The sequence below is a fragment of the Myotis myotis genome, unplaced genomic scaffold, assembly GCF_014108235.1.
Source record: "Myotis myotis isolate mMyoMyo1 unplaced genomic scaffold, mMyoMyo1.p scaffold_m19_p_20, whole genome shotgun sequence".
Taxonomy (NCBI): Eukaryota; Metazoa; Chordata; class Mammalia; order Chiroptera; family Vespertilionidae; genus Myotis; species Myotis myotis.
The window spans coordinates 15,878,132-15,897,466 of record NW_023416325.1 but is presented as its reverse complement, the minus strand read 5'-3'; the positions used below and the strand labels follow the sequence as shown (position 1 = coordinate 15,897,466).

Below are 19,335 nucleotides of genomic sequence, written 5' to 3'. Positions count from 1 at the left end.
ACCTGAAAAATGGGGGTGGTAATTGGTCCTATTTCTCAGTATTGTCATGAGAAGCAAAACACACAGTAAGTGTTCAGTAAATGTTACCTGTTATTTTTGAAATCCTTCACAAAATCTTATGTGATGGAGACGGTTATTTCTTCAGTTTTACAGATGAGGAAACCAAGGCACAGAGAGGTAAAGTGACTTGCAGGAGGTCACACAGCTTGAAAATGGCAGAGTGGGGATTGGAACCCAAATATGCACATTAAATCCATTAATTTCCAGCTCAAAGCATGGTTACTAGTTGCTCTGAGTTGGAGCTAAAGGCGTCATCACCACTAAACCAGTATTATATAAAATGGTAAAGGGTCTTCTTTAAGAAGAAGAAAAAGATAAGAAATATGAACAATAAAATGGCAATAAATAAAATATACATTTATCAACAATTAGATTTAAAAAAACACAAAATAAACAAGCAGAACAGAAACAGACTCATAGATACAGAGAACATTTTTTTAAAAATATATTTTTATTGATTTCAGAGAGAAAGGGAAAGGGAGAGATAGAAACATCAATAATGACAGAGAATCATGGATCAGCTGCCTCCCACAAACCCTACATCAGGGCTGGAGCCTGCAACCCAGGCATGTGCCCTGACTGGGAATCTAACCGTGACCTCCTGGTTCATAGGTTGACGCTCAACCACTGAGCCACGCCGGCTGGGCCATATTGGTTATTATTAAGCAGGTGAAACTCTGGGGAAGTTTAAATTGCTCCTTGGGAGAGAGTATTTAGGAATTTGGGGTCTGCAGCAGAAGATAGAAGAAGGGGTTTGGGGAGGGGGAATGAGAGGACCCATAAATGATGGAAGGGATGAGGAGGAGAGCTGGCAGTGCCATCCTTTAAGGCAGGCCTCTCAAATCCTCCATTTGACGCTATGGAAAGAGCTGGCAAGACCTTCCAGGTCTCCATGCTTTCAGCAAAACTTGCTCATACACAGGACCTGGGTCTCAGGCTGGTGGTGCACAGGTCCCCGTTTCCCCCCACATGTCCCAGAGGAGGGGGGGCCCTTGAAGTCCGGGGACTCTGGCCCTTCCTATCACTTCACCTCCCCCATGTCCCTCCCAGCCTGCGGCCTGGGCCAGGTGTTTGTGGTGGAGGACAATTTCAGTTCCTTCTTGGGGCTGACTGGTTCTAACCACTTCTGGGGTGGGGCAGCCACGGTGGAAGGAAACTCTCCCTCAGACACAAGCTTGGACCACTGTGTTTCCCTGCTGGGGGCTGAACGGAGTGGGGATCAGTAGAGACGGTCGGGAGACTGAGGTCTGGGTGTGAGATGGCAGGTCCTGTGGGAACCTTCCCGGGAGGAACTGGCTCAGCCCTGAGTCATGTCCCCGTCACCCAGGACCTACTATCTGGCAGGCACTGTGCCAGCACTGGAGATACAACAGTGAGCAAAGCAGACGGAACTCCCTGTCCTTGTAACTGGGGGTGGTGGGGACGTGTCACAGGTGAGGCACAGTCTTCAAACCCAGCCACGCTACCTACAATTGGCCGGGTTTTCTCCCACTTCACTGTCTGTGCCTTCTCATTCCTTCATGGCTTCCTCCTCATGCCCCCAACCTTCTGAGAAGAGCCCACAGAACTCCCTGATCTCCCCTCTCTTCTCCTTTTGCTCAGTCTGCTCCAGCCACACTGACTGCGTGACATGTGTCTTGCTTCTGAGCCTTTACATGTGCTGTTCCCTCCGCCAGGAATGCTTTTCCCTCTGGATATCTGCATGGCTGGCGCCCTTGTTCCCTTCAGGTCTTTCCCCCAAAGCTACCTTCTCTGGGCCCCTCCTAGTGAACATGGCTGCGCCATCGTCCTCATTCACGATTCATATGCTCCTCCCCTGCTTTACTCCCGCACCCCCCGCCCCCCCCCCCCCCCCCCCCGCGCCTAACGTCATCGAATGTTCTGTATGAATGTTGCTTTCTCATCTTTTCCCCTCTGGCGAGGGCAGGATCATTTGTCATTTAAAAAATAATAATTGATTGAGGAGAAATTCACATGACATAAAAATTGACCATTTTGAAGTGAATTCACGATGCTGTGCATTCACCTCTATCTAGTACCAAAACATATTCATCACCTGAAAGTAACCCCCCCCCCACCCATAAGCACCCACTTCCTCGTCTCCCCTACCCTACGGCCTGGCAACCACGGGTCTGCTTTCCGTCTCCGTGGATTTACTTATTCTGGACTCTCATACAAATGGAAGCACACAGCATGTGGCCTGTGTGTCTGGCTTCCTTCACTCAGCATCATGTTTGCGAGGTTCATCTACCTTGCAGCATGTGTCAGTGCTCCGTTCCTTTTCGTGGCTGAGGAAAAGGAACCATGGATGTACCATGTTTTATTTACCCATTCATCCATTGGCGGAGATATGGGTTGTTTCCACCTTTTGGCTATTGTAAGCAGAGCTGCTACGAACCTGCATGTAGTTGTCTGTCTTTTTAACTTGTGTCCTGGTGTCTGGGACACAGTAAATATTGGCTCACTAAAAACTGGCTCCCAGAATGACTGATTGGAGGAAGCAAAGGCAATCGACTCAGCGGGGTGGGGTTGGGGGGCATGTGCCTTCCTGGAAGAGGTGGTGGCTAAGTGAAGTTTTGAAGGATGAGTCCTGGAAGGGACTAGCAGGTGCAAAGGTTCAGAGCACTGTGCATTCTGGGAACGGACGGAAGCCAGGTGGCCGAAGCTGAGGGAGTCAGGGGATAGGAAACCGTGTGTGAAGTGGCCGGAGGGGGAGCAGAGGCCAGGACGAGTGCCGCCTTGTCACTCCCAGGAAGGAGTCTGGACTCGCTCCAGACACAGTGGGGAGCCATGGAACGGTTTTGGTCAAGAAAGTGCTGTAAGTTGATTTAAGTTTCACTAGGATCCCTCCATGGAGAATGGGTTCAGGGGGCTCAGGGACTGGAGAGGCAGAAGGGAGGTCTGAGAGAAGGTTACCGCAGCGGACCTGGTGAGATATGACGGGCGGCCTGGGATGGGGAAGTGGCGGCGGAAAGGGAGAAGTGACAAACTCAAGACATGATTTGGAGGTAAAATCGTCAGAACTTGGAAACGGTAGCCGCGACCCAGTTCTGGTTCTCAAATTCCCCTTTCCTGTCCTGAATCACTGCCCCTTTCCCAGCCTCTACAGTTCCAGCCGCAAAGATGCCTGGCTGTTCATTGTAGTCAAAAGGTGAAAACAACCTAATGTCCATCAACGGGTGAAGAGACAGACAGAATGTGGCCCATCCGTGCAATGGAATATTACTCCTCTCTGCAGGGAGGAGGCACTGACATGCTGTGTGATGCGGGGGAACCCTGGACACATGATGCTGAGTGAAAGAAGCCAGGCACAAAAGGACAAATAGTGTGCGAGTTTGTTTGTATGAAATGTCCAGAACAGGCAAATCCACACAGAAAGAAAGCAGTGACCACTGACAGATGTGGGGTTTTACTTTGGAGTGACAGAAATGTTTTGGAACTAGACAGAAGTGGGTTTCACACACTGTGAATGTACTAAATGTCACTGAATTGCTCACTTTATTTTTTTGCTGATGATTTCTAAAATTGGGAGCTATATATTTTTTTATCTTCAGCTTTTTGAGGTAAAATTGACATATAAAATTGTAAGATATTTAAAGTGATATGACGATTTGAAATATGTATACATTGTGAAAAGAAGGCTCCATCTAATTAACACATCCAACACCTCACATATTTATTTGTATAATATTTGCATGTGTGTGTGTGTGTGTGAGAGAGAGAGAGAGAACATTTAAACTTCACTCTCAGCAAATTTCAATTATTCAATACTAGAGGCCTGGTGCACAAAATTCGTGCACGGGTAGGGTCCCTAGGCCTGCCTGGCGATCAGGGCAGATCTGTGGGGTGACTGGCAGAGCTGGCACCCGCCTTGGCTGGCCCGGGGGCAGCTCCTGCATTGAGTGTCTGCCCCTGGTGGTCAGTGTTTGTCATAGCAACTGGTTGCACTGCTGTTCAGTCGATTTGCATATTAGGCTTTTATTATATAGGATAGTGTAACCAACTATAGCCACCACATTATACTTATGTTCACTGTAAAATGGTTAATTATTTAAATGTGAATTTCACCCACTTGAAAAAACAATGACCAAAAAAGGGGGGACATCTGTGATACTTTCAACAATAAAGATAAATAAAAATAACAACATACTAGGTTCCCGCTCTCCAACATCTGCCCTTTCACCTATATCAACCCTTGACTCCAGCAAGAGGGGCTCTAGGAAATTCCCCCCACATCCTGGTCCAAATGCCCATGTGCCGGCCATTTTCTTGATGTGGTGAGCATCTAGACTTGGGGAAATTCCAGCTTGCCTTTCCTGCATGGGGAATTCATGCAGTATCAGGTATAGCTGGATCCAGGAGCTCAGCTGCTATCAGATATCATCAGGTATCTGTCTCTCTCCACCTCTTGAAAGCAAAATCTTTCCCATGATCCACTAGGCCAGTGGTCAGAAAACTCATTAGTCAACAGAGCCAAATATCAACAGCACAACGATTGAAATTTCTTTTGAGAGCCAAACTTTTTAAACTTAAACTATATAGGTAGGCACATTGTTATTAACTTAGGGTACTCCTAAGGCTTAGGAAGAGCCACACTCAAGGGGCCAAAGAGCCGCATGTGGCTCGCGAGCCGCAGTTTGCCGACCACTGCACTAGGCCCTAAGCAACCTGGCTTTGCCAATACTCTATGACCTCATTTCCTACTATTCTTCTGCTTGCTCAATAGACTCCAGCCTCCTGGCCTCTTCTTCATTCAAACGCCCAGAGGGACACCCTTCCCTCAGATATCTACATGGCTCCCTCCTTCACTTCCTTCAGGTCCCTGCTCCTCAGAGACGTTTCCCTAAAATTGCAGTCCCAGTTTTTCTTTTCTTTTTGTGTTAATCCTCACCTGAGGATATTTTTCCACTGATTTTTAGAGAGAGTGGAAAGGAGGAAGAGAGAGAGAAAGAGATGCAGTGATGTGAGAGAGATATGTCAATCAACTCCGGCGCGAGCAGGGCTGGGGCTCAAGCCTGCAATCGGGTTACATGCCCTTTACTGGAATCAAAACCCAGGATCTTTAGTTCTAGGGCCAACGCTCTATCCACTGAGCCAAACCGGCTAGGGCTGCACTCCCAGCCTTTCGACCCCGCCGTGGCTAATGGTCTTCCTAGCACAAGTCACTTCTAGAACTCATCTTCTTGGATTTGTTGAATGATCCAGGAACAGTGCCTGGAACACAGTAGGCACTTAGTGAGAGGCTGTAGCATGACTAGAGGATCCTGATAGGTCCTATTTCTCTCCTGCCCTCAGGCCAGGACTGGACAGCTGTTGAGTCCTGGAGGGTGGGGAGGAGGAGGCAGCAAGAGCAGGAAGTAAATACAGATCCAGGGAGGTGGACTTTGTTATTTTGTGTAAAAGAAAAAGAACAGAAACTGCTATTTGCTGAGAGCATTTGCTATGTGCCATGAACTTTGTATACCACAACTGTCTTCATGTTACAGAGGAAACAGGCCTGGAGGAGTGGGGCGATTTCTCTAAGCCCCCCAGAACGCCCCTCTGCCCCGGGGCCAGGGGCGGGGTGGACAGGCACCCTGCACACGTAGTACAGTCCTCCAGCGACGCTGTCAGAACGCCCGAAATGTCCTGTATTCGGCTTCTTTTTCAATAAGTCACACATTTTCAGCACTTAGAGTTATTTTTCAATTTAGCTGGGCGTTACATTTCCGAAATCTGGCAACCCTAGCCGGGGAGGGTCTGGGACCCCAGGCCCGGGGCTTCGGGGGGGATCCTGCCCAGGACTCCTTGCTGTCTCCGGGCGGACCCTCTCCGTGTCCTTACCCCTGGAAACCGGCCGACTCTCGGGGCTCCAATCCTGTCCGGGGATCCCGCCCTGAAGATTTGTGAGCCCGTCGCGGCCCCTTTAAGAGCGGCTTCGGGACGAGCCCCAGGGGAGGGGCGAATCCGGGGGCGTGCCCGGTCGGGCCCGGCCAATCCGGGGGCGGGACCCACGCGGGGGCTAAAGGGGTGCGCCCCGGGTCTCCGACGGCCGGGTGTCCCCGCCTCCTCCCATCCGAGCCCGTGCTCCCGCGGCTGCGCCGCCCGCCGCCCGGAGACAAAGCGCTGCCCCTGCCGCCGCCGCCGCCGCCGCCACCACCGCCGCCACCGAGCGCGCGGGTCCCGGGCCATGGGCGGACCGCTCCCCGGCCCCGCGCCTCCCGTCCCGCCGCCGCCGCCTTAGGCCGCGCCGCGAGGTAAGGCAGCCTGGCCGGGGGGACCGGCGCGGGCCGCGGGGGCCTGGGGCTTCCTCGGCCGGCGGGGGAGACCTCTCCTGGGGACCTGCCTGCTTGCGATCCCACATCAGGAGTCATTTTCCTTTAGGGACCCCGGCTGCCCGGGCGAGCTCGGCAGGTGGGGTACGTGCCCTTGACTGGATTCGAACCCGGGATCCTGCGGTCCGCCCTCCCGCCCCCAGCGCCTAAGGGACCTCTGGGGACAAGCCCTCTGCTTGGCACCCGCATCTCGCTGCTGGCTGTCCTTTAGGGAACTCACACAAAGGGCAGAGGGCTGCGAGGAGCGGCCGGCCCTGGAGACCCAGCCCCGAGGATGGGCAGCGGCCGCCTCCAGCCCGGGCGGGCTCCTGGTGTCCCTGAGGCCGCTGCTTCGGGGCTCCCAGCACTTGTTTTTATGCCTGTACCTGCCACGCCCTCCCCCCCACACCCTCTGCGAGGGGACACTTGTGGCAGCTGGATCCAACCCCAGGACCTGTGGGGCGGTTTCCTTCCTGGAACTGAGTGCCAAAGGCCAGGCCTCAGTTTCTCCCGAGGCCAGGATTCTGGGCCAGCTGTGTCCCCGGGACCTGGAGCTCATTTGTCTTTCGGATTGCTTCCCCGAGTGCTCACTACCTGCTGAGCATTTTGCAGAATGGCTCTTCAGGCCCATTTATGGAACCCTCTCCGGAGGGCTGGGTGGTAATGTTCTCGTTTTATAGGTGAGGCTGTGAAAACGCCGGCTCGCGGCGGCAATATGTTCGATGCCTTTCCCCTAGTTGGGCATCGGGCTTTCCTCATTTTAGCTCATGGAATCCTCTCCAGAGCCCACTTGGCAGATGAGGAAGCTTGGAAAGGTGAAGTGATTTTCTCAAGACCCTCCAGCCTGGACTGGTCCAAGTGAGAACGTGGCCTTGGGACCAGAGAGGGGCCAGGCCCTCAGCAAGCGAGTTTGACTCGCTTGCCCCACAGCTTTCTGCCAGGCCAGGGGCTGTTGGGTCAGCAGCACTGCCTACAGTGGACTCTGAACTTCTTAGAAGCCATAGGAGTGTCGGGAGATCAGCCAGAACTGTGCCCGTCCTGTTTCTGCCCCGCCCCCTGGTTCTTGCTGGGGCTGAGAGCAGGGGCCACGGGCAGAGTGGTTCCCGTGTCACGGGTGACCTTGGGCCGGGCCGGGCCCCATTTTGGGCAGTGAGCGGGGAGGGCTGCGGAGTGTGAGGGAAGTGGCTCTCTCTTGGCTTTCATGGAGTGGGGAGACCCCAGGTACAGCCCCTTTGAGCCAGTTGTCTAGAGCCTGCGATCCTGGGCACAGTGTTGCACCTTTGGGCAAGTTACTTAACCTTTCTGTGTCTCCGTTTCCACATCTGTTAATGTGGGATGGGAACAGACACCTTCTCAACAGAGCTGTTGGGAGATTTAAGATGACCGTTTGACTCATTCTGTAGGTATCTGAGCACCAACTATATGCCAGGCACTGGAATTCAGACCAAAACAAACAAACAAAAAACCAACACCAAACCCTGCCCCCCTAGAGCAGGCAAAAATGACCCAGGTAATTTCAGGTTGGGGTACATGGGAGTGACAGGAGAGTCTCTTATCTAGGGTGGTCAGGGACTGCTTCCCTGAGGAGGTGATGGTCAAGCTGAAACCGAAGGAAGTGTCAGCCATGAGAAGAGCTGGGAAGGGCATCCCAGGCAGAGGGAACAGCCAGGGCAAAGGCTCTGAGGTGGGAATGTGCCTGATGTGTTTGAGGAACAGCAAGGAGTCCACGGTGGCTGAAGCTGAGTGAGCAAGGGGGACAGAGGTAGGGGAAGGGAACTTGGAGGCCATGGGGAGGACTGAATTTTTTACGGAGAGAAGTAGGGAGTCCTGGGAGGGTTTGGAGTGGTGGAGGGATATGGTTGTATTTAGTTGTTTGTTTTTTTTTTAAATATATTTTATTGATTTTTTACAGAGAGGAAAGGAGAGGGATTAGAGAGTTAGAAACATCGATCAGCTGCCTCCTGCACACCCCCTACTGGGGATGTGCCCGCAACTAAGGTACATGCCCTCGACCGGAATCGAACCTGGGACCCCCTCAATCCGCAGGCCGACGCTCTATCCACTGAGCCAAACCGGTTAGGGCTGTATTTAGTTTTAAACAGGATCTTTCTGTGGGGAATGGGTTTCAATGGGATCAGGGGAGGGGCTTGGGAAGGGGTTTGGCTCTTACCCTGAAGAACGTGGACAGGGAAGAGGCAAAGGCAGAGGCAGGGAGACCAGTGAAAAGGCTCCTGGAGCTGTGGAGGGAGTGGTGATGGGGCCTAGAGTGGGGAGTGGCAGTGGGTAGCGGTTAGGCCACTGATTGGAAGAGGCTGGAGGGAGGTCAGTTGGACTGGATGAGTGGTCCGAGTGGGGGTGACGGGAGAAGCCAAAGGCCATTTGCTGAGACGGAGTGCTGAGGGGAGCAGGTGGGGAGGTGAGAAGAACGTCAAGAGCTACCGCTGCTGGGCACGTACTGCACGCCCAGCACCATGCTCAGCAGCTTCTGTGTAATCACTGTGTCAGCGTCACAAGAATCCTGACTGTGGTGCTCTTATGATCCTGTTTTACAGATGTGGACATAGAGACCCAGAGAGGCTTAAGGCTTGCCTGAGGCCACACAGCCTGGACACTACAGAGCTGACATTTCTGGAGAAGAGCAAGCTGAGAGCAGACTGGGCAGAAGGCAGGGAGGGAGCGGTGGCCTGAGAGGTAGGAGGGAAATGAGACAAATAGGGTGCGTGGTTCCTGAGAGAAATAGGGCTGGGGGCCACATGGAGCTGGGCTGTTGAGGAAAATGCATGAGTCTTATTCTGCAGAGAAAGAAACTGAGGCTCAGAGAAGGGCAGCCCGTGTCTGAAGTCACACAGTACAGGGAGGTAGAGCCTTCTGGGCCTCTAGCCTTGGCCTGGCTGCGAGGTCAGGACAGTCTCACCTTAGCTTGTGGTACCTCTTTCAGGAAGGCATCCTTGACTGCCTAGGTGATTCAGTTGGGAGCAGTTGCTCCTTCCACCCTGGGTCAGGTTGAACTGCTCTTAGGAGAGCTACCACCCATACTTCATTCCTCCAGGCCCCGAGTAAAGCACTGCCTAGGCTGGGGAATAAACATTAATTGAGCACCTACTGCATTCCAGGGACTTCACATACGTCGTCTCTTGAAAAACGCAGCTATTGTCCTATGTAGAGTGAGGCTGTGATCGCAGGAGCACAAGGTAGGTCCTCACAGTGGCTGTGGAAAATCCCAAAGGAAGGTGTGGTCGCATTAGGGGCCCACGTATCACCTCCCAGTAAATCCTACCTGGCCAGTGCTGCCCCTTCTTCATGTGCTCCTCAGGGAAGTGGATTAAATCACTGAGCCAAGTGCCCAGTTAGATTCTTCTACTTTGGGTCCACAATGCTCTCCCCCCCACCCCCTTCCTATAACTGTGGGCCAAGCTCAGGGCCCTTTTTCTGGACTTTTTCACCACAATCTTTTCTGTCTGTCTGACTGCCTCCGCCGCCTCTCCCCTTCCTCCTCCTGCTCCAGCTTCACGGGCCTCCTGGCTGTTCCTCAAGCACATTAGCAGGTTCCCACTCCAGGACCTTTGCACTTGCTGTTCCCTCTGCCTGGCCTGTCCCAAGGCTCCCTCCCTCCCCTCCTTTAGGTATCTGCTCTGATGTCACCTTCTTAGTACAGCCTTCACCCCCAGTCAAATCAAACACTCCTCTTGTCCTCAACACGCCTGACCCCTTCTCCGTATTAGATTTTCTCAGCACTGAGAACCAGACCACCGGGCAGACTCATTCTGTCTGTTAATTTGCTTCCCTCCTCACTTGCCACTAGCATGTCAGCACCACAAGAGCAGTGACCCTCTTCATCTTGTTTGTTACTGTATCCAAGTGTCTAGAACAGTGCCCGGCACACAGTGGGTGCTTAATGTTTGCCAAACCAAGTCCCTACATCCCTCTGAAATAGGTTCTGTTCGTGTCGTTATATCCCGGACAGGCAAATCAAAGCTGAGTTATGAAATCAAAACTGGGACCAGAAAGGGACCACAAAAGGTCAGCCCTGCTGGTCCCCAGGGATGAGGCCTGGGTTTCAATTTCAGCTCCACCCAACTTGCTTTGTGACCTTGGGTGTGTGACTAACCTCTCTGCTTTGTTTCCCCATCTGTCAAATGGGAATCAGGCTAGTAGTCCCTGCCAACTAAGGCTTGTTGCAAGATGAGTTAAGATGCATAAGAGGCTTGGCATGCAGTAGGAATCCCCAACATTATTTTGGGGGGGGGAGAACGCAGGAGGGTTGAGCCTGGCTCTGGTCCTGAGAGCTGTGTGAGCCTGGGCAGGTCGCTTCCACCGTCTGAGCCTCAGTTTCCTTATTCGTGAAAGAGGGGTGTTGAGTGCTGTGGCGCCGGAGGGTGGCTGGGAGGTCAGGATGAGGCACGGGGTGGTCCGGCAGCAGTGGCCACGTTAGTGACAGCTGACCCGGTGTGGGCAGGCCCTGAGCCCCCTGCAGGCCGCCATGAAGCTGAACGAGCGCAGCCTGGCCTTCTACGCGACCTGTGACGCCCCGGTGGACAACGCAGGCTTCCTGTACAAGAAGGGCGGCCGGCACGCGGCCTACCATCGGCGCTGGTTCGTGCTGCGCGGGAACATGCTCTTCTACTTCGAGGACGTGGCCAGCCGTGAGCCCGTGGGCGTCATCATCCTGGAGGGCTGCACCGTGGAGCTGGTGGAGGCCGCTGAGGAGTTCACCTTCGCCGTGCGCTTCGCCGAGGCCCGGGCCCGCACCTACGTGCTGGCCGCCGAGAGCCAGGCCGCCATGGAGGGCTGGGTGAAGGCCCTGTCGCGGGCCAGCTTCGACTACCTGCGGCTGGTGGTGCGGGAGCTGGAGCAGCAGCTGGCTGCCATGCGGGCGGGGGGCTGCCCGCCGCCGCCACGCCGACCCCGCGCCCTCCTGCCCAAGGAGAACGGCTGTGCGGTCTGGAGCGCCGAGCCACCCGCTGCCTCCACGGGCACCTCCGCTGGTGCCCGGCCTGGCCCTGAGCGCCCCCCTCTGCCACCCCGCCGGCGGGCCTCGGCGCCCAACGGGCCTCTCGACTCAGCCTCCTTCCTCCAGCTGCACGAGTGGTACGGGCAGGAGGTCCGGGCACTGAGGGGCCAGTGGCTCAGGAGCCGGGCCCAGCCCTGAGGTCACCGGGGTCCCAGTCCTGCAGGGACTCGAGTCCTACGCCTGAGACTGGGGAGCCCGGTCCTGAGGGAAATCACAGTCAAGTCCCGAGGGAACTGAGGCCTCTGTGTGGGACGTGAGCTCTGAGAAGATGCCGGAATCCGAAAGGCACTTTAGGACTCAGAGGAGGCCACTGTGCCTTTCCTCAGGATCCTGGGATTCTGAGGGAAATCCCGGGCCTGGCTGAACCTCAGGACGCCTGAGGGCTGGTTTTGAAGGAACTCTAGCCCCAGGCCCAGCCCGATTCACCCAGCGAAGGCCTGCTGCTGGCATCAGGTCCTGGCTGCGGTGGCTGGGACCTGGCGAGGTTCTGTGGCCCGAAGGCAAATGCCCAGTCAGCCCTGGTCCCGGACGGGGCCTCAGCAGGGACAGAAAAGGCTCGGGTGCCACGCCTCACCTGGGTCTGACCTCCTTTTGCTCCAATGGCTCCTGGGAAGCTGGCCTGGCGCCAGGCCTCCTGCCTGCCCGCCTCCAGAGGCAGCAGGTGCAGAAGGTGGCAGCAGGTTTTAATGCGTAACCGGTATGATGAGATTGCCTGCTCCCAACGGCTCCTGGCCTGGAGTGGGGCGGAGGCAGGGCTTTGTCCTGGGCCTCGGCCAGCCCTTGAGGTGGAGCTCCCGGTGCAGTAGCGACCCTCTGGCCTTGGGCCGTGCCTGTGTTGGCGTGGTGGCTCTCACCGGCCCTCCCGACAGTCCTTAACCACATCCCCAGTCTCCTCTCCCAGAGCCAGCTCTCCCACCCCCGTCCAGGGAGGCCTCTTGGGAGCTCGTCTGACCTGGCCCAGTCTGGCTGGGCAGCGTGGCTGGAGCTGACTTCACAGCGGGTTTCACTAGGGAGGGGTGGCCACGAGCGGACTCACCGCCCAGAAAGGGCCCCGGTGCAGACCCTGTAGGGCAAAGAAGCCCTTGGGAAGCTGTGTTTGGCTTCTGGAATCCCCTCCCCATCACAGCCCAGCCCCCCCTCCTCCCCCCGTTATTCCAATGGGGAGGCCGACTGCTGTTTCACTTGTCGTCAGCACAGTGACTATTCTTCATCCAGGGAGAGTCTCAGGGGGCTGGGACACCCCTGGGCCTCAAGCTGGGTCATGTTTACAGTCCTCAGTGCCCCACACTGGGGACCCCCTGAGGACACCCCCCAACTTTATTCTCCAGAGGGGCCCCGAGGCCCCTTCCTGCTGTCTTCAGAGGCTCCGGGGCTCGGGGAAGAATGGGGGCTGTCTGTGTGTCTGCAATCACCAGCTCACTGCTGGCTCAGTGGACTGGGGCTTCAGTTTTAATTTAATTTTTAATACTTAGGTGTTGTTGTTTTTTAGCAACAACACTTGGCATTTTCAGTACTTCTGTTTCATGTCAGCTGGTGGGAACAGGGTGCCTGGCTCTCAGCTTGGCTGGGGGTGAGAGAGGGCAGTTGGCAGCCCAGGGAGAGGGCCAGGAGTCTTGGCTGGAGACAGAAGCATCTCAAGAATCTCACCCAGTTCGTGGCCTTGTCCAGGCCAGCTCTGAGCTGTGGCAGGTGCCTCTGGGCCTTGGTACGGTTCCTGTTCCGCTCTTTCCAAAGTCCTGAGCAGTGGGGGTGGGGAAGGCGGCTCTTGTCCATAGGCTCCGGGTCTCCCGGCCTTTAGGAGCTGCTCAGAGCCTGTGTCCTGGCCACACCCAGCTGGTGGGATGAGAGGCTGGCCCCAGTCCTGATGCAGGTTTACAAGCTCTGAAGGTACAGTTGCCCTGGTCTCCCTGGGGGCCAGTGGTTATTACCCCTATTCTGCTCCCCATCCCAAAAGCACAAGATGGCGTCAGGCTGCTTCCAGGGGTGGGTGGGGGGCAAGATATCATAAAGGCTAAAATGAAATAAAAGTTTGTCAAGTAATGGCTGGTTGCATCATTTTCCCCATCAAAATCCTGGATTGGTTTGCCTGGCAGAGCCAGGAACAGGCACTACGGGACAAGGGACCAGTGTGCACTGAGTGCCACCCCCCCCCCCCCCCCCCCCGGCCCTCCACCGTGGCGTGGACGCTCTGCCAGGCACATTCTCACAACCTTTTATGGCAGGTACTGGCCCCATTTTACAGATGAGGAAACTGAGGCTCACAGAGGCTAAGAAACTGGTCAAGATCACACAACCGAAAAGTGTAGAGCAGGGATGGAACCTCTGGAATCCTGTGGAGGAAGGGCAGGGCCTTCCAGAGCACTACAGGGAAATGGAGTCGCAAAGTTACTTCTCAGGGGAGAGAAGGAAGAGGGAAAGGCGAGGGTCTGAAAGTCAACTGTGGGCTGAGGGCCTGTGGGGAGGGCAAGTCAGGATGGCAAGTGGAAGAGTCAAAACCTGGCTCTTCCTGGTCCATGCCTGGGCTGCCTGGGGGCCTAGGTGAGGATCTGGCACCAACACTAGTTCAGAGGGGAAGACCCTGCAATTGCAGCAATGTCTGCCATGCTCCAGGGTGGGTGGTGGGGGCCCTCATGCTGTCTGCTATCTCAGACTCGCTGAGTGTTTGCTGGATTAACTGGGGATTCACAGACGGGAGGGGCTGGCCAAGGTCACCAGCATGATGGACTAGGCCAGTGATGGCGAACCTATGACACGCACGTCAGAGGTGATACGCGAACTCATTTTTTTGGTTGATTTTTCTTTGTTAAATGGCATTTAAATATATAAAATAAATATCAAAAATATGTCTTTGTTTTACTATGGTGGCAAATATCAAAAAATTTCTATATGTGACACGGCACCAGAGTTAAGTTAGGGTTTTTCAAAATGCTGACACGCTGAGCTCAAAAGGTTCACCATCCCTGGCCTAGGCCCTAGGTCTTCCTAATGTGGATACAGAACTTGGGTCACGTGCCATGTCAACCTGGAAAAATCATGCACATTCAGGAAAATGTGGCTTAGGATGAGCAACTGACACGAAAAATATTAAGGTCGGGGACTCATGTCCCTCGTGAGCACCCAGGGCGTGCTGAGTAAGTCCTTCCACCTCTCCCGGGACCACAGCTGACAGACGGGGGCTGGGGAAGTGGCTCCCCACACAGGCTGAGTCAGAGCCCGCTGTGGCACTTGTGACCACAGCCACCACAGGGCACAGATGGGGGAAACGGAGGAGAGAGACAGCTAGCTCCAAGAGGGAGGGTCACCTGCTAGACTTCTTAGGTCTGGAGTTTCCATGAATTTAACAGAAATGGGGGTGGGGGTGGGGAGGCAGGACAAGTTGGTCAATACCTAGGGGGTGTGTATCCACCTGCTAATATGTCAGTGTTTCTTCTTGACCCAGGGGACGTGTCTAAGGACTAAAACACCCCAGGAGCATGACCAGGTGTAGAAAACTGTCTTTACCTAAAAAGCCTTTGGGGGATCTTGCATGTGTTCAGAAGCAACATTCTGAGAAGCCACTTGGGGCCGGGGACTCTGTGCTGAGGCCAGAGGTTCTGTGCCGGCTGCCCAACAGCCATCCATCCAAGAAGATTAGTCAATTTCAATCAGTTGTGCTGCTCCCATCTGACTTGGAGGAATTAGCTAACCTTTAGCTGCTAAAGAATGGCTGTGTGACCCCATTTTGACCAGTGTGATGTTAGTGGAAGCGGCTTCTTCTAAAAAGAGACACCGTGAAGAGCTGGTCATTGTTTTCTGGGGGTGAAGTTATGTCGGATGCCTGGAGCCGTGGCAGCTATCTTGTGATCATGAAATAGGACACTTCCAAGGAAAGTGTCCCCTGCTGACACCTGAAAATATCCTTGAACTTCTGAATCAACCTTACCTCTGGACAGTCTGGTAATTTGAGGTAATAAATAGCCTTGTTTGAAGCTTTAAGGGAGATGTGTTTTTTTGCTGTTATTTGCAGCCAAAGGCTTCCTAACAGATAAGGTTGAGTGACTGTGGCGACTCCCTCTAAGGAGGCATGGCTATGGTTGACCAACTTCAGAGCTGCTGTTGGCTCAGTGGGGTGAAGAGAAGGGCTAGAGTGGGATTCCCCGGAACAGTAAAGGGGCCACGGCTGCTGCTCACTCCCTGGAAGCCTTCCATCGCCCGTTTCAACCGAGTGAACAAACATTGAAAAGCAGCGCTCCCCCTGCTTACTTCTGGCCCTACACTTCGCATGTTCCCACACGGGGCTGTTTTGTTCCTGCTCGGGCTGATTTGGTGCCAACTGTCCACTCCACTCGTCCCGATCCCTCCCCAGATCAAACTTTGTTATACAAAAGGCCCTGCGACTTGTCCCAATTTCTAAAACTGCTGCGTCCAAAATGAAACTTCCAATGCAGTAAAATAATAAAATGCTTAAGCCCAGCTGCAAATTTTGCATTTTCTGAGGAAGAGTTTTTAAAAGGTGGGCCCATGAACTGGTTTTGTCTTAGGATTTCAAAACAGTCACCTGCTCCTGCCTGAGGGGCCAGGGCTGCCCTAGCTCGGTGTGCCCATCCTTGGGGACATGGCTGTGGCTGCCCTAGCTTGGTGTGCCCATCCTTGGGGACATGGCTGTGGCTGCCCTAGCTCGGTGTGCCCATCCTTGGGGACATGGCTGTGGCTGCCCTTGCCAGGCACAGCTCTGAAAGCACTTGGACATCGGGGTCACTGCCACTGACCTCTCTTCATTGTCCAGGGGCAGTGTTGTCATTGCTCCTCTACCTGTGGGCCGAGATATCCCAGGCCAGGCACCCAGGCCTCTAGATGGCACTGGAGGGCAGGGACTATGTGCCCCCAGGGCCCGGCACAGTGCCCGGCACCGAGACATCAACCATGTGCCCTCTGTCCCTCAGCTCATGTGATCCCTTCCTCCCTGTCTACAGCCGCTTGGGCAGGACTTGGTCGGAGACACAAGCTGAGCAATCGGGGTCCTGGGTATTGTGAACTGGGGGGAATGCATTAAGTTAGGTCTGAGGCGACCCTAGAGAGAGGACGAACAGATCAAGGTAGACTGTGCAGTCCCCAGAGCCTGGCGGAAATCTTGCCTTTGGATTTCTCCAGGATTCCCAATAAACGGTTCGAATATCTTTAATTGGACCACAATTTCCTTCAACCCAATAGTTCTCGATTACACCACGACACCAGTGAATGCTTGTTCCTACTCCCGTTCTCTCGTTTCGCTAGCATCCTTCCCAGAGCCTCGAGCACCCAGTGGGGCCAAATAACAAAATGAGTTAGAACTGCCTCCCATTTACTGAGACCCATGAGATACTTCTTAAAATTGCAGATCCCTGGGCTTGCCTGACTCCAGGAATTCTGGGTCAGTAGGTCGGTTTGGGGCCCAGAAAGCTGCTTTTTGTGTTGGAAACAAGAGATTTTAGGACCACAAATTAAGAAATGCTCATGAAATCTTCAAAGAAACTTACCAGGCGTCTGAGATGCCCTCGGATGATCCCTGACTCCTGGTGTTCACGTACTAGTGTAGTCCCCTCCCACACTGCACGCAGGCCTGTGTGGCCTTGAGGGCACTGTGGAGGCCACAGTGGGCTTCCACTGTAGGTCACAGAGCACACTGCAGCCTCCGCCTTGCTCACTCTTCACTGCCATGTTTGAGGACACCCAAGCAGCCCTGTGGAGGGGCCCACTTGCAGGGGAGCAGAGATGCCCACCAACAGCCAGCCAGGGAGTGTGCCATCTTGGAGGCAAATCCTCCAGCCCTAGGCCTGGCCTCAGTCCCAGCTGACGGCTTAACCTCAAGAGCCAGAAACATCCAGCAAAGCCACTCCCAAATTCCTGACCCAGCGAGATCCGAAGAGATGGTGTTTTAAGGCACTGAGTTTCGGCAGTTATTTGTTATCAGCAATAGATGCCAAGTACAGGTAGATACTATTATGATCAGATCCATTTTACAGATAAGGAAACTGAGTCTCATTGAAGGAGTCAAACCCAGGCGGGCTGAGTTCAAAGCCAGTGCTTTTAATAACTATACCCTTGGAGGCTGAAGGTCGCACAAAGCATTAGAGATCAATTGTTTAATCTCACTCGTTGTGGCAGATGGGGAAACCCACCAGAGTGAGCAGTCACCTTAGCTAAAGACCCTTGGTACTCACTGCTCTTTGGTTTAGGCGGGGGGTGATGGGGCGTCTCTGGCCTCCTGGGTGCCTGCACAGGCAGCCCAGTTTCTGGAGTAACACACATCCTGTTCCTTGGCTAGGGAGCCTTTAGAATGACCTCTAGCTAGTTGCCCCAGTGGTTGTGAGCCAATGAGTTTTGCTTTTTCATTCACTCGAGTGATGGGGGCAGAGCTGCTGACACAATTAAAGTTGCTTAACTAGGAGGAAAAGGAGGACAGGGATGTGTGGAAGGTTCTAAGGAAAGTAACCTCACAGAAGGATCTGATCACAAATTCCTAACTAGGCAGGTCATGGTGGGTAGTCATGCCCTAGGCTTGGCATGTAACTTGTAAAGGCTTATCTTTGCTTCAAGCAAGCCCTGTCCATTGTTTCTGCACACCTAGGTTAACACGTCTTTGAAATAGCAGACATATTAACTCTCAAGAGGGCATATAATCTAAACTATCCTGTAATCCAATCCTTTCCTTTCTCCCACCTCCATGTACATTTCTTCCTTAATTTCAAATGCATAAAACCTGCAAAACTTTTATTCTCCGAAGCATGTGAGATCTTGTTCCCTGGCTTATATCGTCAGTGTGGCTCAAACTCATAAAAGTTCTCCACAGGTTTGCCCTGGGGGGTGGCTCAGTTGGTTGGAGTGTTGTCCCAATTTGCCAAAGTTGCGGGTTCAGTCTCTGGTCTAGGCACATAGAGAAAGCAACTGGTGAGAGTATGAGTGGGTGGAACAACAAATCAATCTCTCTCTCTCTCTCTCTCTCTCTCTCTCTCTCTCTCTCTCTCTGTCTCTGTCTCTCTTCCCTTTTCTCTTTCTTTTGGAAATCAATAAAAATTTTAAGAAAAATTCTCTGCAAATTTGGATGTTTCTTACGTCGACAAATAAGAAGCCAGGACCACAGAGGCCTGAAGGTCAAGGCCTACGGGGGGAGTGGGCCCTGCCGCCCTCCTCTGGCACACTGTTTCCCTAGGCAGATGAAACCTCCTGCCTCTTAAAAGTACAAATCTGACCACAGCAACTTCCTGCCTCAAATCTTCACGCCTCCTCAGTGCCCTCAGGAAAAAGGGATCTGGCCCTTGACCTCCTTCCCTTTCCCCCCAACTCAACTTGCATCCTCCTTCACACTTCTTTCCCCTGTTCTGTGCCTGTCCCGCATGTTGCCCGCTATTCCTTCTGCCCTCCTTTCCCTTCTCCTCTAACTCCTACTGTCTTTCAGGTGTCAGGTGAGATATCCCCTCCTCCAGGACGCCTTCCTGGACCCCATTACTCACGTTCTCATGGTCCCCAGTGTTTCTGAGCACATTGTAGGTGCTCCTGAAATACGTATCACCTAATGGATAGTTGCCAAATTGTCCCTAAATCAGCTCTCTGCTCTTTTCTGTCCCGGTGTAAACCTGCCTCCACCTGCAAGGCCTTTCCTATATTCTCATTCCTCTCCAGTCTCTCCACTCCCTGCTCACCCATGGTCCCTAGGTCAGAATTCCACATTTCGGTGTTTCTGCTATATTTCCCACATCAGATGGGCTGCAGCTGCAGACACAATGTCAACACCAAAGCCGATGGCCTAGGACAGTGATGGCGAACCTATGACACGCGTGTCAGAGGTGACACGTGAACTCATTTTTTGGTTGATTTTTCTTTGTTAAATGGCATTTAAATATATAAAATAAATATCAAAAATATAAGTCTTTGTTTTACTATGGTGGCAAATATCAAAAAATTTCTATATGTGACACGGCACCAGAGTTAAGTTAGGGTTTTTCAAAATGCTGA

General features: G+C 53.6%; 1 protein-coding gene across 6 annotated transcripts; it reads left to right on the top strand.

Moving 5' to 3' along the window:
* Window positions 1-6,081: 6,081 nt before the first annotated feature.
* On the top strand, window positions 6,082-15,809 carry PHETA1 (PH domain containing endocytic trafficking adaptor 1). Of its 6 annotated transcripts, none has more exons than XR_004974889.1 (4): window positions 6,082-6,296; window positions 8,906-9,044; window positions 9,467-9,544; window positions 14,804-15,809. XR_004974889.1 is itself a non-coding variant. In XM_036354097.1 (4 exons), exon 4 carries the CDS (start codon window positions 10,834-10,836, stop codon window positions 11,500-11,502), a length of 669 nt encoding a protein of 222 aa, XP_036209990.1. In that variant the 5' UTR covers window positions 6,089-6,296; window positions 8,906-9,044; window positions 9,467-9,544; window positions 10,810-10,833; the 3' UTR covers window positions 11,503-13,404. The 6 variants fall into 6 exon arrangements, 5 of the variants coding, with proteins under 5 accessions (XP_036209994.1, XP_036209995.1, XP_036209990.1 ...); XM_036354097.1 differs by lacking the exon at window positions 14,804-15,809 and adding an exon at window positions 10,810-13,404 and having other exon boundaries at window positions 6,089-6,296; XM_036354099.1 differs by lacking the exons at window positions 6,082-6,296; window positions 14,804-15,809 and adding exons at window positions 6,331-6,458; window positions 10,810-13,404.
* The last annotated feature ends 3,526 nt before the right edge of the window (window positions 15,810-19,335 follow it).

Bases quoted from the DNA above. Each gene is read 5' to 3' on its own strand.
- PHETA1 (XM_036354102.1), top strand. From the start codon at position 10,834: ATGAAGCTGAACGAGCGCAGCCTGGCCTTCTACGCGACCTGTGACGCC.